This window comes from Leucopleurus acutus (genome assembly GCF_964270905.1).
Source record: "Leucopleurus acutus genome assembly, chromosome: 17".
In the NCBI taxonomy this organism is placed as follows: Eukaryota; Metazoa; Chordata; class Mammalia; order Artiodactyla; family Delphinidae; genus Leucopleurus; species Leucopleurus acutus.
The window spans coordinates 8,422,462-8,447,571 of NC_139159.1; the positions used below are offsets into that span (position 1 = coordinate 8,422,462).

At 42.7% G+C, this 25,110-nt stretch overlaps 1 protein-coding gene across 1 annotated transcript in view; it reads left to right on the plus strand.

Moving 5' to 3' along the window:
* Window positions 1-25,110, plus strand: part of CLVS1 (clavesin 1) — a gene marked incomplete at both ends in the record, with an annotated part of 133,631 nt that overhangs the window by 89,514 nt on the left and 19,007 nt on the right. The window contains one exon of the mRNA XM_082859074.1: window positions 20,670-20,780. Coding sequence (XP_082715200.1) covers window positions 20,670-20,780 — 111 coding nt within the window. The remainder of the gene's footprint in view (window positions 1-20,669; window positions 20,781-25,110) is intronic.

A 25,110-nucleotide genomic window follows, 5' to 3' on the forward strand; every position in this document is an offset into this window, starting at 1 on the left:
ATGGACCTAGAGTCTGTCATACAGAGTGAAGTAAGTCAGAAAGAGAAAGACAAATACCGTATGCTAACACATATATATGGAATCTAAGGGGAAAAAAAAAAGGTCATGAAGAACCTAGGGGTAAGACAGGAATAAAGACACAGACCTACTAGAGAATGGACTTGAGGACACGGGGAACGGGAAGGGGAAGCTGTGAAAAAGTGAGAGTGGCATGGACATATATACACTACCAAACGTAAAATAGCTAGCTAGTGGGAAGCAGCTGCATAGCACAGGGAGATCAGCTCGGTGCTTTGTGACCACCTAGAGGGGTGGGATAGGGAGGGTGGGAGGGAGGGAGACGCAAGAGGGAGGAGATATGGGGATGTATGTATATGTATAGCTGATTCACTTTGTTATACAGCAGAAACTAACACGCCATTGTAAAGCAATTATACTCCAATAAAGATGTTAACAACAAAAAAGTGCATCTCAAGCATTACCAGAATGAGCAAAATGTGCCCTGCATTGTGTGGTCCCTCCTCCACCGGCCCCGCCCTGCAGATGAGACCACCTCCCACGGGTCCCCTCCCTGCTACCTCCTCTCCTAGGCTGTGGCATCAGGGCCAGGCGCTTATTTCTCTATTAACTAGTGTCACCCCAAGACTCATATGAGTAAGTGTCAAACTGCTGTTAACTTGTGCCGAGTTACAGCTCTTTATTATGTAGTAGTACTAAAAATTAAAATATTCTTCAAGTCAGGCCATTTAGAAATTTTTCTAATTCGCAGAACACGTTAAACTAATGATGCTAATTAGCTTACTCAAAACAAACTCATCATGACTTTTACATCTTTTCTAGGGCAGGACCAGCATAGATAATATTCTATAGGGATTTCTCCCTGCAAGGGACACAGGCTTTCCTTTCTCACCTAATTATAAGTATCTTCCAAAATGCAATCTGTGTGGCGTTATATAATTGTGCTTAAAAACGTTTTTCAGTAAGGGGAATGTGTCCTAAATCTAACCAAATATATATCAAAATATAAATGTTCAATTATTAAACGGGAAAATTTACTGTGCTCCACGTTCTACAAGACGGGCATATGTGTACTGCCCACATGGATTTTATAAAGGTTCTAAGTGTACTGTGAAGTCTGTTTATTGGCCACCAAACACATACACACAAGCAAAGCCTAATATTTAATGATACAACGAGTAACAGCCATTTTCTTAGCCTGATTCAGATTAATGGAATATGTTTTCTTTTTTTTAAAGAATGATTTTCTTATATAAGTTCTCTGAAAACACTATTCAGGGAGATGTCATCTGTGCCCCCTTGTCCTCTTGCCTCTTGATAGAATTCTTACCTAACAGCTAGTAGAGGCATCCAAATACATGTGCTGACTAAACAACTACGTTTTTCAAATATTACCAGCAATGTTCCCTTTCTACTACCTAAGAGGAAACCATGTTTGACCAAAGTGTCTCTCAGGAGAGTGGACTGAACTAAGACGGAAGTGTAATTTGAGCAATACCAAAGGATTAGAATGGTTAATTTGCAAATATGACAACATTGATTTTCTGTATGTAGCAAAGGCGTCTCATTTACAAATCAGGAGTAATCTGCAGAGACTTGGGAACATTCAGCAATGATTTATAAGATTATTACGCGAGACTCCAGAACACAGACCATCTCTGTCTATACTCAGACACATAGACACACAGACACACACACGCACACCACATAAAGCCATCCTGCATTATACACAGATATACCTGTTGAATTCTGTATCACAATGGAGAGGACTAATTAGCAAATTTGTAAATGAGCTCCTGTGTTTTTCCCCAAAGTTGTCAGACGTAATAATTAATCTGTTTTCCTAAACTGTCTGCCATTATTATCTACACGAGTGCCTCTCAGTGAACACGGGGACTTCACGAAGGTTTTACTCTTCCTGCAGAGCCAAGTCTCCAGGGCACCAAGGGTTGTGGGCAAAGCACAGAGATTCCCCTGACCAATGGCTGCGTTGGGCAGAGAATACCTCACAAAAGACTCACTCCTCATTTGTTCGTTCTATATCACCAGCAGCAAATAACCACAGACACAAATATATAGACACCAAAGTGGCTTGGACTAACCTCTAAAGTAAGATAATTAGCAGATAATTCATTTGTTCTCCTGCAGCAGTAGAAGCTTTGTTAATCAGGCAGTAGGTTCCATAGATTTGCCTTTAATTACTTACAAAAAGCCACATGTCAATTTTTTTACAAAAAATTTTTTTACAAAAAGCCACATGTCAAAAAAGCCACATGTCACATCCACGAATAGTCAAATATCACAAGTATTAGACAGTATGTATAAAATTGCTGCAGTTATTTGTTTTCTTGGATCCTTCCCCTATCAAACTGTGTCTCTCTCAAGGGAGGCTACCCAGTCACTTTATCACTGTGTCTCTAATACCTCCACCCAGACACGGTGGGTCTTGTTAGATTATTGATGGCAAAGAGCTGGAAGCACATATGAGTTACTCTGGAAGATTCATGTGTTTTCTTTTTCAATGGGAACTGTTCACATAAAGGAAATGCACAGGGAATGTACCCTGAAGATTAAATCCCTACATTTTATGCAGTGGAAATGCACTTGCTATGAGCTCCTTATCCACGTGTATATGAAGAATATAGTTTTAAAATGACTACTGACATCTTGGCAAGGGGCTCCAGTAGTTTTTGATCATCCTTGTGCAGCTGGTTCAACGCCTCAAATGTCCAGTTGAGCCTGTACGTAGCCGCAGCGGTTACATTAACCTATGAGTGAGATCTAGCTCTTAATGCCCAGCTACACAGTCTGTCTGTGGTCAGCTGGGATTCCCCTTCCAGAAAGAAGTCTTGGTTATAAAATGGTGTTAACATTTCAGAAGGACTGAAGGGTTTAGATGAACACCTCAAACCTCATTCTGATAATTTCCCCCCAGTGATGACAGCAGTTATAACAAGTTAGTGAGCAGAGACTGGCCATGCCTCTCTCTTCACCCCTTTTCATTACATTCTCTGTTGCCGTCACAAGGCTGACCTTTCTTTAACTGAGTTCTTTGCTGTTCATCCTCAGGGAAGAGAAAGCTACATTGGGAGGGGGTGATATATTTTTATTTCACCCAATATATCCAAAAGAGTGTGATTTCAACATAAAATACAAATTTTAATCTATTAAAGAGACGGTTTAGATGTTTAGTACTAAGTCTTCAAAATTTGGTGGGTATTTTGTACTGACACCACATCCCAACTTGGATAAGACACATTTCAATTGTTCAATAACCACGTGTGTCTAGAGGCACTGGACTGCCTATCAGCTATAGTTCGTTGAAGCTTACACTGGAGGCCAGGTAGATAGAGAACTGATGGTAGTTCTGGGCCATAAATGTTAGAGGAAAGTCACTATAGCTAGGAAAGAACGTCCATTTTTCTGTTTGCATCAGGATTTGTGGTCAAGATGAACACAGTTCCGTTACAGCTGTGTAACTCTCTTCCAATTTTCGTCTGAGAGAGCCTCAGGTCTTGCTGTAGAGGAAACAGATCTATACAGCCCGGGATGTAGTGTATACACAAGGTATTAGAGAATTTCAAACCTTTCTGTTGCTCACTGATTCAGTCAGTGATGAGACAGCTCTGCAGGATCCTAGAAGAATACTGCTACTCAGATTTCTTTAAAAATGTTCATTGGATGAGAGACCAAATGAACCAATAACCCAACTACCCATTCTCTGATACACAGAATATTTGCAGCTCTCAGCTAATAAGTTCCTGCTCACTTACATGCTGGTCTTCAGTTTAAAGTGCTTTCATATTTCATCAGAATAATTTTTTCTCTCTCATAAGGTCATAATTTTCATTGGATTATAAGTCTCCTTATGTTCAAGAATAAAACTAATTGATTACACTATGCATAATGAGCTGTATTTGGATTCTCGAGTTATAATGTATTTCATCAAGACTGAATCTCAACTATGATTAAAAAACCCAGCTGTATTGAAATATAATTCACGTACCACAAAATTAACCCCTTTTAAGTGCCCAATTCAGTGAGTTGTAGTTTATTCACAGAGCTGTCCAACCATCACCACTGTTTAATTTGAGAACATTTTCATCACCCTACATAGAAACTCTGTACCTAATGGCACTCACTACTCAGTACCCCTGCCCCCAAACCCCATGTGGCTTCATTTCAATTGGAAAAGTCACCTTAAAGGCTGAGTTGAATGTTTTTGTGATTAGAATAGACAGTGGACTTTTTTGGTGTGGTGGTTTCTCTTATTCATTTGTTCTATACATATTTATTGAATACTGTCTGGGGTGTAAAAGAGGGAAGAGAGTCGACAGTTCTGCGTGTGAGATATGGTTCTTCTCTGAGATAAACTCAGAGTACACAGACTAGCTCTCTTTTCTGTGCTTGACGGATGAAAGATCTGATACAACTCCATTTGGCATGAAGCTAGAGTTTTAAGCTGGTAGAGCACCATCATTTGGTATCTCTGGCCCTATACAGCTGTGAATTCATTTTCACAAGTTTATTTAGAGTTAGAAACTGGCTCCAAACAGGAGACCACAGGATATAAGTGAAGAGTTTTGACTTGCTTCCATCTCACACTTGGCCTCGATTCTATTCTATTTCAGTGGGAAACCAACCAGGGTATAGCCCATGAACACCAATCCATCATTTCCTACACTCATCATCCCGACACACACGCCCTCTTCCTGGGGGTCCATAGTGCCACCTTAACATACTCAAAACGTTCTTATGGGCATTAATTTCTGTTGCATGAATTCTTTGATGTAGGAAAGGCTTACCTGACAGTCAATTCCCACAATACCTAGCCACTTCTAGCTCATGATTTTATTGCTTCCTTGTATGTTTGCTAATTGTGTTCCGTGTCTGTCTTATCTTCCTAAAGAGAATGAGGTTGCCTTGAGAATAGAGACCAGTGTGTCCCTGCTCCGCACCACCACTGCGTCCTGATGCTGTTAATACGTGACGAATCATGGAATTGGTTTAGCCGTCAGGTAGAAAGCTGTGGGTTGAGCCACTGTTTCTGCTGACTCCCATTTTATAATAGTTAAATGGAGAGCTGGGCCCCTGACAACTGGTATGGCTATGTCCCTGCATTTGGTGTCCAGCCCAGCACCCTCTTTCACTGGATGTGCCTTGTGTCTGAGCACCTGCTGTGTGCCTGGCTCTGGGCCAGGTGTTTGAAAGCAGCATCCCTCCTCTGTGCTCCCCTGTATCCTCATGTCCATCGTTGCATTTACCCCATGGTACCACGCGGGCTGTGTTTTCTGTCTCCCTCCCTGGGCTGTGAGCACCTCATGGGCAGAGTGGAGTTTTACACAGAGCCTGGCGCACAGCAGGCTCTCAAATTAATTTTTGTCACGTGAATAAATAACTTAAAAGGCAGTTGTTAGCAGCTCTCTGACTAGCCAAAAAGACAGCACACACACATCTGAAACAACGAGAGAACAAGACAGTATCGCTGAAAGGGTTAATTGCGCACATCCGACAACGTGTAAACCGAATAAACTTTAGGTACCCATATCGTCTGGTATAGAAGTAAAACATGTTTGAAAAGTATAATCCAACCACTAAAACTCATTTTACAGTACATCAGATTTTTATCTGCATCTTTTAAAGAGCTTTAAAGGAGATGTAACTTACGTTCAACAACAACACTTCACGAAATCCCCTTTCTTTGTCTGCCCATCTTCTTGTACGCCTTGCTTCTCTGCAGCCTCTCACCCCGGTCCCCAAGTCTCTCCCCTCACTCGATGGGCTCCCACTTTGTAGGCATCTGCCCCTTGGCTTTTTTCTCAGTGCCAGACTCAGCCTCTCTGGCTTCCTTGACTCCCTCTCTTTCACTCATTATCCTAAGTCTGCACTGCAGAAAAGAGCCTGGAACCAACCCACTTAGCAAGAGCATCCTTCCTTCCTAGAAGTGGGTGGAGGTGAGGAGAGCGGTAAAGAGGGTTTATATGGGTGAAGATTATGAAAACTCCAGTAGTGATTTCGTCCCTGTTACCAGTGAAATAAGATTAAGAAATGCAGAGAATCACAGGGCTGGTAAAGAGTTGTCCTCTCCATCTGGGGACACATCACTTGATGTTGTGACATAAACAGCAGCAAGTTCCCAGACGTTGTTTATGACACTTAACCTAAACTTGATGGGACGTCCTGCCCCCTCCCCAAACGCAGAATACGAATCGCTCGTCTCAGGAAGGGGTTCTCTGGTCTTCAAAATTCTCTTCGGTCCTTCCTGCAGGAGTTTCAGCTCCCTGTTTCAACACAGTCTGTGGCCAGGGGTAAACAGAGGTCCTACCTGGACGGATCACACAGGTGTCTTCTGTGCTGATGTGGAGAGCTGAATTCACCAGGCTCCTCAAGCTAAGTAGGCCCTGTGAGGGTTCAAGTCCATTGCTTTGAAATTCCACAGTGTGAGTCTCCAACCCAGAGGCAAAAATTCAGTAACGTCATAACACAGCATCCGTGTGTCAGTCAGGGTCCAGCCAGGAAAACAATAAGTATTTTAAACAGAGGTAACTTAATTTAACACAGGGAATTGGGTACACCAATCTGAGAAGACAAACAGGGATGATGGGGCAAACTGGAGATTAGCAGGAACCGGAAGCAGAGACCTACCTGAGGCTGAAAGACAAAGCGTTCCTGGGACCCAGCGGCGGAACCCACACAGACCTATCCCAAGGGAACAGGAGCCTGGAGGAGAGGCCACCCAAGCTGGAACCATGTGGGGGAAATGCCCTGGTTTCTCCCCCATCCCACCCACCTCCGAGTTCCCCGTTGGCTGAAAAGGAACCTGGGAGGGTGGCCTGGGTGCAGGGGCAGAAACCCTGCACTCTAGCTCAGGGAGGGGAGGGTGAGTGATGGACCTACCCTGGGGTAAACAGGCCCAGGACACACACAATCCCCCTGAGATATCACTGACAAAGCTGGGGAAAATAAGGATGCAACGGAAAGACAGACTTGGCATGCAGAAGCAGCCAGGTCACCTGGGCATGCCCACACCTACTGCCACGAGAGGGGACATGCAGGGCCTATGCCGGTTGCCAGACACGGCGGATGACACACTGTGATCCAGAGAAGCCTCACAATCGCCTGCAGAGTTTTACCAGCAGCAAACTAGGCCCAGAGAGATGAGGCAACTTGCCCAAGGTTGTACTGCCTGTAGCTTTGGAATCAGAGCTCACCGAAGGCGAGTTTGCATCCACCGTGCTGCCCCTGAAACACAGTGTTGGGTACTCAAAGGTGTCGATCAATAGGGGCCTTTCGGCGACGCCACTGGAGGAACAGAGCTGGTGCCGAGGCAGGGAGAGCTGGCGCTCTTCCACCTTCCTCTGCAGGCTTCCTTCTCGGCCCTACAGTTCTCCTCTGCCACTGACACTCACATCCTCCGCTCCGCCCCCATCAGCACCCTCAGCGCACAGACGCACACAAACCTCGCATCCGAAACAGCTCCAGATCTGCTCCCGGGCAATAACGGGAGAAAAGTAACTGATGTGTTACCCTGACAGTGGCGTCCTTATTTCACCAGGAGATCGGCTCTATGGCAGAGGCCTGATTCTTTAATGATGGATCTGCAGCTTGTAGAAGGGGGTGGGGATTTGCTCTCACCCCTGAGGTGACGCCCACATAAGTCACAGCTTGCTGACAAGGCTGACGTTGGAATTTTTTGCTGTTGTTGTAAATTTGAATTCATTTAATCCTAAATTTGGGAGGCCTCAATTATAAACACGGAAGAGAAAAGCCGAAAGATAGACATAGACCAATTACGCACTGGGGTCTGTGGTGTGTGTGTACGTGTGTGTGTGTGTAAGGGGAGAGAGAGCAAAATAAGAATTTTTATCCTGAGTTAATAGTCCATTACAGAGCTAGAGTTAGTGGATAAAATGTTAACTAAAATTAAGTACAAAGGAGGAAACATTATAGTATCCTGAGTAAGATCCCTAGAATCTTTTCCCGCAAGTAGAGGATTCCCATTTCTTAAGTCGAAGTCCACAGAGGGGATGTGGCTAGGAGAGCAAATCTGAATACTGTGTGGATACAAAAAGACACATTCTTCCCCATGGAGCTGATTGAGACACTCCCTGACGATCAGATAATCCCTGAAGATGTTATCCTGCAGATATGTGCGTGTGTATGATAGCATTAAAAGAATTTTCTTGACGATAATAGGTAATTCTGGAAGCTCTAATCTGAAATGGAATACCTTAATGATGTAATTTTCAATAAATTAGTGGTTCTGCTGGTATAAAATATAAAGTACTTATAAGAATTTGTGTTACTAATAAAAAACTGGAAAGCCATTTTCCCCAAGGTATTTTATAATGATGGAGGTAGAAAATATCTAATTTTATCGGGAATAATCTTCTCTCATTTGGCCCTTAAATTCCTGAAGATTCTCATAGCTGAGTTAAAAGCACAAGCAGTAGAATTTAGAATCTAACACGTCCTGCTGGTGAGCTGTTATTCCCTCTGGGATCATTTCTATCATTTTTAAAAGACCTGTCCCTGTAAGCTGCTGTGTCCATGATAAAAATCACTCAAATATTTATAATGGTCAATATTTATTAGAGAACTGATTGAGATTTTTTTTTTTTTTTTTGGTACGCAGTCCTCTCACTGTCGTGGCCTCTCCCGCTGCGGAGCACAGGCTCCGGACGCGCAGGCTCAGCGGCCATGGCTCAGAGGCCCAGCTGCTCCGCGGCATGTGGGATCTTCCCGGACCGGGGCACGAACCCGCGTCCCCTGCATCGGCGGGCGGACTCCCAACCACTGCGCCACCAGGGAAGCCCAACTGATTGGGATTTTTAAGTTGTACCCTTAAAATAGCACTTAGGCCACTGCAACATATAAATAAGTGTATAAAACCGTCTACAGAACTGCCAACACTCTTTTGCAGATGCATTTATAAATCATAAATATATGAATGCATGAGATCCAAGATGCTTAAGTCAAACATTAAAGTTCATGGCACCATTTGGGTACTCGTGTTGGGATTTAGGGAGAATTTCCTTTGGGTAATGCAGTAAGTGGTTATAAGACAAACTAGGCCCCATTCCACATGGCAGACACATGAGCTTAAAGAAGTAATGAGGTAATTTTTCAAAGAAAGGGAAAAAAATTCCCCAAGATCAGTTATTTGCCCTCCACATTCAGGGTGTGTTTTTTTGTTTTTTTCATCCAGGAAAGCAGCAACCCTATCTAGGCAGTAAGAAGCAGTGTATTCTCTGCCTGAGTGAAAGGAGACTTGGGCTCTGTTCAGGTCCAGCCTGGCTCTTCTCTGGGATCCCAGGTCATAATGACCTGTCAGCCGTCTCCACGGGCTCTGCTACCGTTGGTGCCCTGCTCTCAAGGTGACACCAAATCAGTGCTTAACGTGGTCCTGTTTAAAGGCAAGATTCTGCTCTATCCTAATCTCAGACGAACGTAGGTACCATTTAAACTCTAATGGGTGGCGTGGTTCTTTCCCCAGACCTGAGATCAAGTAACTGGGATGGAAATATAGACGGATGTCTCAGGAGGAGAGGCAGTTCTGTTCTTTGTTCCTGCAAGAAGTTGCAGGGCGTCTCTTTCTCAAGATCACGGGTAAGCTGGGTGAAATATGACTAATACAGATTTTCAAGTGACTAAAGCACAGTTCAAACTTTAAAAGCAGATAAAGTAATATCTTGAAATCACATGTTTGCTCCCTATAACTATATGTCTTTCATAGTAGCTTTCTTTAAAATGGTATCTGACAATATTCAAACTGTCACACTGCCAACTCAAGTCTGACCGATCCAAGTACCTGAAGTACATTGTTTTCTGACTTACACAGAGAGGTGAGGAAGTCCAATATGTTCCCTCGTGGATTTTCTAGAATATTAGTTTTGGTTAATAGATAACCTCCCCCAAATGGATCTTATGTTGTAAAACGCATAGGAAACAAAAGGTTAAACAAAGTTCAATGGGTTCCTTTGCTACCAGACTTTTTCAAAGGCTTTAATTAAATAGACCAACATGTTCTTTAACTTCCTAAGAGAAGGCCAAGAATGCGGCGTTTCACTTGGAATCCTCTTTTTGTACGAAGAGACCCTGCAGAATAATATTTTGCAGTACCTATTTTGGGAAATGCTAGTTTAATGATCCCTTTCTGTGGGGGTGGTGAGGATGCTCCCACCACGGGCTTTTTGCTCCTGTTTCCTTTGCCTGAAATACTAGCCCCAGGCAGCCACATGGCTGGCTTCCCACATCACCTTTACTCGGAGGTGACTTTCTCAGTGAGGCCTTCCCTGATCACCTTTTTAAAATTCAGGTCCCTTTCTCAACATTCGCTAGCCTTCTTCCCTATTTATTTTCCAACGTGGCACCTTCTAGCTTTTTCCCCCTCTATCTTTTGTTTATTATCTCTCCCTCCCTCCCAAATAGAGGGTAAGTTCCTTGAAGGCAGGACCTTCCCATTGCCACACTCAAGGGACAGCTCTCAGCCGGCATTTTATCCAGCCTATTATTTTATTCAACACCATCGAACACTCCGTCAACTGTGAAAATACTGAGATAGTCTGATAACGCTCCCTTCACTCAGCCTCCAGGACACTGTCCTCTTTCCTGCCTGACTGGCCACCCTTCAGATATCTGTCCTGGATTCTTCTCACATTTGTGCCTTTAAACGTGGCGAAGCGGAGGGCTCAGTCCTGAGATTTCATCTCTGCTCTAGCTTCACTCACAAAGCACGTGGATGCGAACATCATCTACAGGCTGGTAACTCCCAAGTCATTTCGGCAGCCCAGATGTCCCGACCCGTCGTGGTAGTGGCCGAGCTCATCAGGGCTGGATAAGCTATGCTGAGTTTGGTTTTACTAAGAGAATGAACGTTTACTTCTTACCTGCTGTCCTTGGTAGGCAGCTCCACTAAGCACGGATCTCTCCTCCAGCAAGTGGCTCATAGGCTGGGGCTCCTTGCATTCTGGGGCTCCCTCATCTTCTAAGGCATCAGAGTTCTTCATTTCCAGCCATGTGGAAGAGAGAAAAAAAAAGCATGGGAGATTCACATCTATTTTGTTTGCGTACAGAAGTGGTGAATCTTACTTCTACCTACAGTCTTACTTCTGCCTACGTTCCGCTCTCCAGAACTTGGTCGTATGCCTCATCTTGTAACATGGGGGCTGGGAAGTGTAGTTTAGCCAGGTTCCCAGACAGGGGAGAAGACCAGGGTACAGGTGAGCTCCACCAACTCCACTGCTAGGAGGAAGGGGCAGTACCACAAGTGAATTTCATGGCTTTGTCTTAATAGAATCCTCCCTGCTGTTTTGGAGATGGGTTACTCCTAGCTTTTTTTTTTCTTTTTTTTTTTGTGGTACGCGGGCCTCTCACTGCTGTGGCCTCTCCCGTTGCAGAGCACAGGCTCCGGACGCGCAGGCTCAGCGGCCATGGCTCACGGGCCCAGCCGCTCCGCGGCATGTGGGATCTTCCTGGACCGGGGCACGAACCCGTGTCCCCTGCATCAGCAGGCGGACTCTCAACCACTGCGCCACCAGGGAAGCCCCACTCCTAGCTTTTGATATGGAGAAGTGATGTATATCTAGTAATTGGAAAATAAATTGTGCTCAAATACAAGAAAATTTTCAGCTGACTCAAATCTCGTACAGAATGAGGCCATGTTAAAATGATTCTATCTATGCTATAAAAGTACAATGTTCCCTCATAAGGCAGGACCAGTATGGAGAAATTCAAGTTGACCTTTAAAACTTCCAACATGCTCATTAGGAACACTTGTTCATTCTGTTCTAATAGCAACTGAAACTCTTTAAATGACAGCACTTTCAAACCATGAGGACAGTCCTCTTGTAAATGTCATCTAAAACACTTGCAGCTAAAGCAAGATTAAGAAATTTTAACTTGGATTTGAGATTTATGCTTTGAAATGTTTATTGTTTTATCTCAATTAGTGAGCATATGCACCCTTAAAACCCTCATGAAGATGGTCGACAATCCAAATTTTGTGACATATATAGTTTGTATGAACCTACAGTAGGAGATAAGAGCTTCAACTATAAGAACTGACAGGTCTGGATTCAACTTCAGTCTCTTACTTGATGTGTGAACTTGAGCAAGTTTTTAACTACTCTAAGTAAGATTATGTTTCCTCATCTGTAAAATTGGGATATTCTAGACACTATAACACATGTATTATACCTACATAAAATTGTCATGGGTATGATATGAGATAACATATGTAAAAATTCCTGGTAGATAGTAAGTGCCCAATTCTTAACTATTAAATTACCTTTACTGACTTCAATGTTTTCTCTTAAATTATATCTATTAAGACTTTAACATCTTACTACACTTACTTATTACGAGCTTAGTTACAGACCAAAGATATTTTCGAGGTTAAAACTTTAACATTTGCCAGAAGGTTTGCTTCCAGTGACCTCTGTGTTCCTTTGACCGCGTTTCTCTCTCTAAGACACACCATGGTTTTGTGACTGTAAGGCCTAAAGGGTGAGGCACATCGTATCTTCCGGCATTGACTGCCCGTGCAAATCAGTGATTCAACCAGTCTGGATTTCTCCACTAATTGGCTTTTAAATAATGAGCAACGATCATCTATTTACCACATAAGGCCCCTGAGGGAAACTTGAAGATGAAGTATTGTGTACTTCATAGTCAACTAGAAGCCCTTTTATAGGTTACTGTGGTTAGAGAAGCAGGAGGGATTTTTCTGGCAAATTAAATTTTCTTTGCTTGAGCTCAGCTCTGCTGACTCAGAGTGACCAGGCTGGATGGATTTGCAGTCTACCCCTTCTCTCCTCCCAACAGCGGTCACCTCCTTGAGGACACTCACCTCCTTGGTCACCTTGCCTGGCCAGCAATGAGATTGCCAGAGTCCAGGAAGAATGCAGTTCTCCTCTTTGGCGCTCTATTAAGTAGGAAGTAAAAACAAAACAAAACAAGAAACAGTTGGTGTTCTTGCTCTATAGACTTTCCTACCAGGTGTGAGGCAGATATCAGGGTAATCAAGATACTCTTTAAGCTTACAGTCACATTTTCTGTTGTCTTGGCAAAAATTTGACAGGCACGCACCATGAGATAGATGGTTTTTGATCTCTTTCCCTTCCGTCCTTCCTCCCTCCCTCCCTGCCTCCTTTCCTTCCTTTTAATTTCTTTAAAATTTTTTTTAAATAGAGATTATCTGTAAGCTCATTCTTAGAAAACAGTGGGGCTAAGAAAAATGTAGGGTCTCCTGGTGACAAATAAACGCTTGAAGACTCTCCAACGTAGTCACGTCTATTTATTAATCACCAAATCTTTGGATAGCTCTTTTATAGAAGGCTTTCTTATTTGGGCTCTGCAGCACGTTCAGCTTTCCCTGACCTTCATCTCCGGTTATCTATGCTGTTTATTAGCTCTGCTCTAAGAAACTACCATAAACCACAGAGGCTAAACTCTGGTCTTTCTCTCAGACGAAGCAGCGCAGTGTCCCTGCCTCTCCCACCGGACAATGAACGGATGGGACACAGAAGTGCACGTCCTGTATCCCTGCACCCCTGCGTTTCACTCATATGATGAGCTCAGTAACTGCATGGTGAACTGTTGACCAGAATGGAATATGAAAAATATCATCAGGAACATTGTTTAGGTTGTAGCCAGGGAAGATTCTGAGTTTGATCTGCTGGTCTGAGCTGGTTTGACAGAAGGCCGGTTTTGCTTACTCTGTTTAGGAGAATTGCCAAAGCATTTTAACAGTTCTAGGATCTGCAGATAAAAAAAAATTTCATCCTTTAGCATGCCCTGATCTGAACCTGCATAAAAAGCCCAAGCCCTTCCTACCCTCAAGAGAACACTGGGTTGGTACAGCTTCTCAGAAATCAATGATGCTTTCTAGGAGCATATATTCAAAGAAAGTCCAGAGCCCGTAATCAGCTGGAGCTATCTCCCAGCGGCGTCCGAATACGCATGCTCTTTTCTCTCTCATGCTTGCTACTGACTTGCTACGTAAAGCATCTGGTGTGTCACTGTTACTGCATGAGCTCTCCATTTCCTTGCCAATAGGTGGATATGTGACTTTCACACTAATGAGTACCACATGGCATAATAGAAACCCATCACCATGACATATAGCATTTTGAGAAGGCTCTCTTGCATCAGGGAAGCCCATTTATGCTGCTGAAAATGTTTTTATCTGTCTGCTTTGATGTGGGAAATGGGTGTCATTAGTAGGACAGGAACCAAATCCCAACTTCATGCTTGTGTCCTCGTGTTGCCTTCAGACCTACATACATGCAGTTGGGTGAATGAATGGAGGCCTTCAGCCAGGGTCCTGAAAGACACTCAGTCACCACGGGGAAGAAGCAGACGGTCTAAAACACAGCTCATGTCCTCATCCTCTCCCTCTTTCCTTCTTTGCCTGTGGTTTTCAGAGGAATCTTAATAGATGGGCAGAGGGCATAGTATCTGTGAATTTGAGTGGTCCTGCTCTGGTTTCCACATAAGTGCAGTAGAAGAAGAGAGGAAGGATGGGAGTTAGAGACAGCCAGACTGAGCAGAGCTCCCCAAGCCTTGCCAGGCAATGTGATTTTGAGGTCAGGTGTGTCTTGAACCCTGTTGAAAGTATGTTCGCCTGCAGGCATTAGAAACTTAGTGAACATCGCTAGTAAGTGCTTTATTATCCAGCAGGAAACTCGGCCAACTGCCACCAGTAACATCCGTAACTGATTGTCGAGGAAAGAGGGAGGAAATAGTTTCGGCTCTACCGTGTTGCTCCTAAATCTTGATCAAACACAAGAAAAGGCAGCTGAGTGATGCTCTAATAGTGCAGTGTGAAAATGAAGTGCAAACGTAGTGCCCGTTTAGAAATGAAGGATTTTTCTAATGGACTGCACGAATCACTTAGTGCTGCTCCAGACGCCCAAAGAAAAGAGAGGAGAGCCCCTGAGAATGTCCTGCAGTGTATCTGTGCCTTACCGTTTACCTGGGCATTCTTTGTTTAACACTTCACATAAGGCAGAAAAGATTAGCCTTGGAAAAGCTTCTACTATACTTAGAAAAATGGCTACTCCTACTGGGGAGTTTTGAAATATTCACAGTAATCATATTCTTTGATTTTGAGATAATTGTAGACTCACACGCAGTTGTAGGAGAAAATACAGAGCGATTCCGTACAACCTTTATTCAGCTTCCTCCACTGGTAGCATCTTGCAAAACTACAGAGCACTAGCACGACCAGGATACTGACATCAGTGGAGTCAAGTTACAGAACACCTTCATCACCACAAGGCGCTCTCTTGTTACCCATTTATCAGTCTCGCAGGGCGTTAACAGTTATCCTCTCCCTGGGAATTCCTTCTAGGGAGCTGATCTTGATTCTTTAATTAACCTCAGTCTTAAGCCCAGGTACCTTGCATGGCTCTGAGAGTCATGCCACATAAATGATGCTGTGACTCTGGTTCACCCTCTTATTTTCCACAGTAAAGTCCCATCTCCAATACTCATTCCACAGTTACATTTCTGAACAATAGAATGTACAGTAGAACCTCCTCTATCTCCTTCTCTTTCCTAGTTGATTTATCCCACTCAACTGGCTTTCCCAATTTCTTAAAAAAAATTTTTTTCCCGCATGTTCAGACGTATTTCTTATCACCCCACCACTCTCTTGGTCACTGGCTCCTCCTTCATTCATTTTTTTTCAAACATCTTTATTGGAGTATAATTGCTTTACAATGGTGCATTAGTTTCTGCTTTATAACAAAGTGAATCAGCTATACATATAAGTATATCCCCATATCTCTTCCCTACTTCCTACACTCTCGGGTATCAGATCCTTATTTTAGTAACCCTTGAATGCTCTGATTTTTATCTGGTGTAGGAAAATAAGGCAGATGGATGAGAATAGCCTTCTCTGAATATTCAGAGAGCAGAGGGGATCCTAGCTTCAGATTTCCTGGTCAATCATTGAGCCAGTATTCCATTTAGGAGGGATTTAGATTCTTTGAATGTGGAGTTAGAATATGAGTTAGTTTGGAAGATATGCTTGTAGATTATCTAGTGAGAACATGTATTTGAGTGACATGGGGTTTAGAGGAAGGACTCATTATAGCGATGTTAGCACTCCAAGCTACCTCTTGTGTCACCACTATTCCAAAGAAAAATATTAGAGAAGCATGACTGTAAATTTAAAAAAAAGGACACCAAGGAACACAAACCTGACCTCAGCAGCCGAGGGCATGAGTAGAGCTCAGGGAGAGAAGGAGGGAGAAGGAGTCAAAGTACCAGAAGGCCGTGGCGATGGCCATTTCTGCCAAGTGCTTCAAAGAATATAATCCAGTGTTTGTCCTGTAGTCGACAGTCATAAGTATGTGCTGGATTGAAGAGGTGCAAGGTCTGGGGCTTCCCTGGTGGCGCAGTGGTTGAGAGTCCGCCTGCCGATGCAGGGGACACGGGTTCGTGTCCCGGTCCGGGAAGATCCCACATGCCGCGGAGCGGCTGGGCCCGTGAGCCATGGCCGCTGAGCCTGCGCGTCCGGAGCCTGTGCTCCACAACGGGAGAGGCCACAACAGTGAAAGGCCTGCGTACTGAAAAAAAAAAAAAAAAAAGAGGTGCAAGGTCTGAACTGATTGTTCAGTGAGGAATTAAAGACAGTAAACCAGTCATTACACAAAGGCAATTTTCTGTCTTCACCTCTCCTCTGTAAACTCTACCTTGTATTATTCGACACTGATTATTTGATATTATTCCACGAGTATCAAGCAGGCCATCAGTTGTCCAATGTAAAAACATGATCCCCTATAGAAAGCAAAGAAGGAAGAAAAGGAGGGAATACCGGAAATGAAGGGAAGGGAAGAAGGAAAGGAGAGCTTGGGTAATCATTAGTGCTGTTCACCAGCACTTCTGGTCTTTTCTTTACCAGCCACATGGTAGAATTATACTTCCTGACACCCTAGAAGTCAGCCACGTGTTTGGCCTGTAAAATGTGACAGGTGAAGCATGTCACTTCTGGCAGCCAACCTGAAGCGCTAAGGTGCGATTCCCCACGCTGTTTCCCTCAGCTGTGGCTGCCCTGTTCCAGACGGGGAGGCTACATCCCTGGCCGAGAACAAGTCAAGCCCGGCTCCCGCCAACCCTGCAAGGATATTCTGTGTGAACGAGAAGGAAATCTTTCCAGTTTTAAATGATAAAAAGCTGGGGTTGTGTGTTACTATAACATAACACAGCCTGTCCTGAATCACAGAACATAGTAAGTAACATAGTCTTTCGCAGTAGGATGGTAGGTGTTTTTTCTTTTCTTCTTTCTTATCTTTTTGTATGTTCTAATTTTTCAAATAATTTTTTAAATCAATTTTGTACTCTTCTAGAATGGGTATATTTTTTGTAATAAGGAAATAAATTAATTTAAAATAAACTAGGGAAAAGATAATTTTAATGATTTGAATATGTTTATAATTCAAAATTATATTATATCTTTATTGATAAATGCATGAAATACACAGAAATTATGCCACGTTCTTGAACCTGGGGTATGTTTTTGGAGCGTACTCGTTAGTCCCCAAGAACTCTGAAAAACAAAATGTCACACTGTCATGGAATCAAGGTTTACCATCTTGAGATAGGTCTGCTCCAGCCCCTAAGAAATGCACCTTCGTGAGGGTGGTGGACTCCTTTGGGGTCCTGGGAGACATTTGTGTGACAGACAACTTCCCATTTATCTGTGGTTTGCTAATGAGATCAGGCAAAACGACCAAGAATGATGGGCATTGCTTAAAAGAGCCCTCTATTTTCTAATTTTCCCTTCCCTCATCCTTCCCTTTGCACAATACACACACACACACACACACACACACACACACACACACAATAATTAATAATGCAGTCAGGCTCACTGGAGGATAACCATACCATTTGCACACTGCCCTTATTACACAGGAGAGCCTTGTTACATGCGTTTATCTGCACATATTCGTTTGCCGACCTGAATGAGATCAATAAGATCCCATGCCTTCAAGATGGCAGACTCCAAGCCAGGGCCAACCCACAGACAACTGATGGGTCTCAGCCCTGTTTTCTTTCAATCTCTCTGACACAAATGGAAGACAGTGCTGCTGTCTTTGAGGACTGAGATTCCACAGACAAAAATTAGGAGTCTCTAGATATTTTGTAAAGGTTAATGTTTTCTTTGAGATTTTACCTAGTGCCTTTGCAGTAGTATTTACAGAGTTTTCTTCCACTTGACCAACCTAGAAATATATTATATAATAGACTCTCAATAGAAATAAAAACCCTCTTACCGGTCCTATTGAAAAATGTTCATTGCAGCTCTATTTACAATAGGCAGGAGATGAAAGCAACCTAAGTGTCCATCATCGGATGAATGGATAAAGAAGATGTGGCACATATATACAATGGAATATTACTCAGCCATAAAATAAACGAAATTGAGCTATTTGTAGTGAGGTGGATGGACCTAGAGTCTGTCATACAGAGTGAAGTAAGTCAGAAAGAGAAAGACAAATACTTATGCTAACACATATATATGGAATTTAAGAAAAAAAATGTCATGAAGAACCTAGGGGTAAGATGGGAATAAAGACACAGACCTACTAGAGAATGGACTTGAGGACACAGGGAGTGGGAAGGGTAAGCTGTGACAAAGCGAGAGAGAGGCATGGACATATATACACTACCAAACGTAAGGTAGATAGCTAGTGGGAAGCAGCCGCATAGCACAGGGAGATCAGCTGGGTGCTTTGTGACCGCCTGGAGGGGTGGGATAGGGAGGGTGGGAGGGAGGGAGACGCAAGAGGGAAGAGATATGGGAAGATATGCATATGTATAACTGATTCACATTGTTATAAAGCAGAAACCAACACACCATTGTAAAGCAATTATACTCCAATAAAGATGTAAAAAAGAAAAGAAAAGAAAAGGATAGTAAAGCCCTGTTTACAGATAAACTCTTTGCTCTTCTTCTCCTTCTACAGCCCCAGAACCCATGTTTAGCTTGTAAGACAATGAATTATAGTTATTTTTAGTTCTGGATAACAAGTTCAAAAGGCCCTAAAAGACTGAGGTTATTGCTTAGTGCTCATTGCAAAGGAAAACCTTCTGGGAAAGGTCTTGCTTTTTAAGAAACCAAAGAATTTTTAGATCCCAAACTTTACCTGAAAGAGAAAAAAAACCTTATTAAGAAATTCTACTTTTCTAAATTTACATTTGGAATAGTGAGAGATTATGACAAATGTGCAAATTGGTATAAATGGTCTCTCCAACCTTACTTGGTGGTTTAAGTTTTTTTAAAAATAGAATAAACAAAAGAAAAAATACATACCCCTCAAAACAAAGACCTTTTACTGAAATTGTCTAGTTTACCCTTCAAAATATTTAATTCCTTTGTACTCTGTAAAATGTCTAGATAGAAGCAAAATTATTGTTAAACTTTTTAAAGGTTGACCTTTAAGCACAGGTCCATGTACTTACATTGGAAACTGGGTCTCAATGTAGAAGGTGCCCATGGAGCCTATAGACTCAAAGGGTTCTGAAAAAAGTTAATAACCCTCATTCTTTGACTAAAAAAGACCCAGGCAGGGCATTTCATACACCGCAAGGAGCAGCTAGTGGCCTGAACTGTTAGCTCAGATAACGAGGCTCCTTCTGCTTTCATCCCATCTTGCTAACATTCTACAAAGATGTTTGTTGCAATGAAATTGATTGCCAGCGCACTTGGCAATTCGAATTGCATTAGATGTTCCTTCTTTTTTAATGCCATTAAACACACGAATGCAATCTTTGGAAGCTCTATGTCAGGAACTCAGGACCTGGTGCTGTGGGACTAGTTCAGGTTTTATGGTCAAGGTCCCTTGTTCTGTGGATCTAATTAGCATGCAGAGCAGCTTCTCGGCTTCTAAAGTGTAAGGTTATGCCCTGAGCTGGATTCTAAAATTGAAAGCGTTTTTTTAAATGCTCTTATTTCCTGATATTTACAAAATGTGTTCATCTGCAGAAAAGGAGGACCTCAGTTAGGGGAATCAACTAGCCCACCAATGAGCAAATGTCTGTCCCTGGGACCTACTGTGTGGATCCCAGGTTGAAGTAAGGAGTCAGTTCTGAAATCTGTGAAAAGGAGCCACAGATGTTGGATGCTGTCAGACTTTGGAGGATTTCAGAGAGCCCCATCTCTGAAGAGCCTTTGAAATCCTTTTCCAACCCCTCCCTACACAGCTTCAATCACCCAGAAAGTTGAGTTACTGTCATGATCACCCAGTGGAGAGGGCTGGAGCTGGAGAGCAGAGAATGAGGGTAAAGGGTAAAGACAGCCATCTTGTAGGGCTCATGGGAACTGAAGCCTTGGTGCCCTGACACTACGAAGAATCCCAACTCCTTCACTATCTGGGCTGCAAACGCTCTGGGGTCATGTCGGAGGTCATATAATTGTGACTTGGAAAAGACAGGCCTGATGTATGATTTCTCAGTTGCGGAGCCTTGGGGGAAGAGGGAGGCAAGGGGAACAGAGAAGACCTTAACAGCTGGGAAGTAAGTGTGTTTCCTGTCTCTCCCTCCGCTAGCTGGTGCTTCAGTCTGAGAGAAGAGGCAGGCTGCTCCCCTCTAACCTGTGATGTGCGCTCATTGGTGTGCGTTTCTTTCTTTCCACCCAGGACAGCTTTCCTGCCCGCTTCGGAGGAGTCCATTTTGTCAACCAGCCCTGGTACATTCATGCCCTGTATACGCTCATCAAGCCATTCCTTAAAGACAAGACCAGGAAACGGGTAATGAAAACAAAAACCCAAAGGTTTTCAGAGGCACAGTTACGAAGCCTGTTCTCTCCCTCTCTCTCTCTCCCTCTCTCTGTATTTTTCACTGTTTTTTTTTCCTGCTTTTCTGTAGTCCCTGAGCATTTGAGCCTCAGCTGGAGTTTGCAAATGGCCTGGATTTAATCAGTAATTGAGTAACTGAGTTATTTTACAGTCCGGGTGACAAACCAAAGGAAACATGGAAGGCATGCAAATACCAGATGCCCCTTTTACTGTAAATGCTTGTGGGAAATATGGAGTCAAGCAGCTTCCTGTTCGTGGAATATTTTAAGAGCTAGCATTTTGTCCTGTGAATATATTATTGCTACGAAGAATACTGATGATTCGTATTTTTCCCCATGGCTCTTGGGTCATAGCTGCCAGCTCCGTCACCTTTGAGATTGGGAAAGCATTCTTCTTTGGAAATAATAGAGCTCGTAGGAAGAAGGCTTGTAAAATCTTGACTGCATCAGCCGATGACATTTGGGAAGCCAGTCTCTTCCACCAGAGCTGGGTATTTTTTCATGGCATTCTGATTAGCTGAGAAACTGAACATTTTTTAACCACTTGGAATCTCAGTTTCTTCATTTGTAAAATGGAAAAACTAACACCCACATCACAGAGTGGTTGGAGTAGTTTAATGAGACAGATAGCATAAAGCCATTCATGGAGTAGAGACTCCACGACACCAATTTCTCTTTCCCATTTAGCTCTCTTTTCTTGTAAGCTTTCCGATTTCAGCTGTCACCTGGCTCAGGGACATCACCTCTTAAAGGAACCAGGGTCAGTCTTACAGTGCCTTACATAGGCCTCTATGCCCCAGGGACCCCGTGCTGGGGAAGAGCTCTGAGTATTCGGGGGGGAATGACGATGTGAGGGACACCCTCCCATACACACTCTGCAGGTTTCCTAACTCCTAGACCTCAGATGCTTCCAGATCCTTAGGAAACACGGCAGTAGGGTATGGGATACGGGGTAATTCCGCTGTCCCCAAATGAGTGTGGAACTGGGAACTAGAATTCACCAGCCCCAAGAGGCAGAGACATTCTGGAACATTCTGCAATCTGTCTGGGGTTCACGACAGTGATACGGGCAGAGAAGTACCCTAGACTGTTCCCAGTGTGGCTTCATGCTTTCCACTGGCTTCATTTTCTACTTAAGAAGGATCCAGTGGGAATTCCTCCCACAAAGCAATCGACATTTGTGCTATGCCATTGAAGGGGGTTTCTGAAGCTCTGGGTGCAGAACAGAATCTGACAGGTGGGGATTCCACCTCCTACCTGCTGAATTCCTCCACGCCACAGGACCCCCGGAGAGAGGGCCAGTTTCAACAGCGCTCCTTTTCCTCTAAGAACTGGAAGTGTTGCGTGGGTGGGTACCAGGGCCAGTATTTTGCTCCAGCTTTTCCATGCTTCAAATACTACAATTCCTCCAGTGAGACATTTTGCAAAAGCCAGAATATGTGAATTTCTTCAAAAAAATTCTTGTTAAAATTCAGTCATAGCCAACAATCCAGTGTCAGAAAATGTACATTGTTTTCTGAAGTGCTACAGTATTCTTGTGAAGAATTTTAACACTTAGCTTCTTGTCCCCTTCCTCTTTAAATGATGTAATTACATCACAAGTTAAAATCAGTACAAAAGAACAAAGTAGCAAGTATTTATTATGTACTTATATAGTACATTATAATAAACAGGCACACCACGGAGATATCGCGGGTTCGGTTCCAGACCACCGCAAAAAGGCAAGTATTGTGATAAAATATTCTATTAAGTGTGCAGTAGCATTATGTCTAAAAAAATGTTCATACCTTACCTCTTGCACCATTGGTGGGAATGTAAATTGATGCAGCCACTATGGAGAACAGTATGGAGGTTCCTTAAAAACTACAAATAGAACTACCATATGACCCAGAGATCCCACCACTGGGCATATACCCTGAGAAAACCATAATTCAAAAAGAGTCATGTACCAAAATGTTCACTGCAGCTCAATATACAATAGCCTGAAAATGGAAACAACCTAAGTGTCCATCATTGGATGAATGGATAAAGAAGATGTGGCATATATATACAATGGAATATTACTCAACCATAAAAAGAAACGAAATTGAGTTATTTGTAGTGAGGTGGATGGACCTAGAGACTGTCATTCAGAGTGAAGTAAGTCAGAAAGAGAAAAACAAATACCGTATGCTAACACATATATACGGAATGTAAAAAAAAAAAAGGTTCTGAAGGACCTAGGGGCAGGACAGGAATAAAGACGCAGACATAGAGAATGGACTTGAGGACACAGGGAGGGGGAAGGGTAAGCTGGGACGAAGTGAGAGAGTGGCATGGACATATATACACTACCAAACGTAAAATAGCTAGCTAGTGGGAAGCAGCCGCATAGCACAGGGAGATCAGCTCGGTGCTTTGTGACCACCTAGAGGGGTGGGATAGGGAGGGTGGGAGGGAGACGCAAGAGGGAGGAGATATGGGATATATGTATATGTATAGCTGATTCACTTTGTTATAAAGCAGAAACTAACACACCATTGTAAAGCAATTATACTCCAATAAAGATGTTAAAAAAATTATTAAACAAATTCCTCATTAACAGTCAGAAACTTTACATGTTCTTTTTGTTCTCCTTGAACTTGTGTTTCCATTATACTTCCCCCACCGAATCATAGCCTCATATAACATTTTTTTATACTGAAAAGCATTTTATCAGTCACCCTGTTACATTTCTTTGCAACAAAAATATGTATATAAATTTAAATTACTCTTTGATTACCCATGACCCTAATGCTTTAAGTATCAAAAGTTTTTCTTTTAAATTGGGTAATCATAAAAATGCTATTAATGCACAATTGTCCAAAACAACGTAAATATGTTATAAATGTTAATAATTATTAAATTTTAAAAGTAAAATTTTTATTAAAAAAACGTTCATACCTTAATTAAAAATACAAAACAACAAAAAAAGTGTAATAGTTACATCGAGGATCACTGATCACAGATCACCATGACAAATATAATAATAATGAAAAAGTTTGAAATATTGAGAGAATTATCAAAATGTGACCCAGAGACATGAGGAGAGCAAACGCTGTTAGAAAAATGGCACCAGTGGACTTGATGCCATGTGCTTGACGTAGGGTTGCCACAAACCTTCGATTTATAAAAAGCATGATATCCGTGAAGTGCAGTAAAGCACAATAAACAAGGGATGCCTGTAGTATGTAGTATATAGCATAATATACTTACATGGCATATTATTATACCATAATATACTTATATACTTATACATATACATACATACATTATATATATACATAATATACTTATATGGTATATATGTATTTTAAAAATCACATTTACCCTTCATCATGGTTAAGTACGGGGGTGTGTGTGTGTGTAATTGATGGCCCTATACTTGAGTACAGTTTACGCGCATTAAGCCTGCAACTTGAAGCAGTGTGGGAACCGATGTCATTATACAGATGCCCTTTAGATACACTTTCAGGAGTCAATTCCTACATCGCAGGCAATGGTAATTATCAACTTGTGGCTTATCCACTTTATAGATTTGTTTGAAAATGTTGTTATTTGGGGGTGTTTTCTCCCCTGCTTGACTAATTTCCATCACCATCTATCATATGCTTAGAAGATGCAAACTTGTTTGTTGAGGGTATTGGCAAATCCAGACAAAAATAGAAAATCGTTGCAAAAATATCTCACGGTAAATTCTCAGGTCCCAGTTTTCAGTTCCACTGACTAAGAATTCACTGAGCTTTTTCCTTGTGCCCACACCACCCTGGGAGCTAGGAGAGTATTAAAAGAGAAAGACGACACTGTCCCTTTTCCTGAGCATTCTTTTCTTGCTATGGGGAAGCAAGACATAAATGAACAAATCAGAAAAAACTAGAAGTCATCACACAATGAAGAGTTAATTTAGGGGAGAGGGGAGAACCAGAGTGGGCAGGTGCCATGGGGACAGGCTGAGAAAGAAGTTGCCACTGGGTGTAGGCTTGGGAAGGATGGGGAGGGTTGAGGAGGGTTCAGAGGGTACCCCGGGGGAGAACACAGCAATGTGGAGCTGTGTGTGAAGCGTGACTCGATGGTCTCGGATGGGCTGCTTCCCTACTCTTTTCATCAGCAGGGATAATTAAGAGATGACGTCGTACGTGTAAATTTGGGCCATGGCCGAGTAATACCCAATTTGTTCATGAACTTCATTTTTAAGGACTATTAATTCAGGCCCTTTTCTGAGCAATAAATTAACATTTTATGCAGACTAAGCTACAGACACAAAA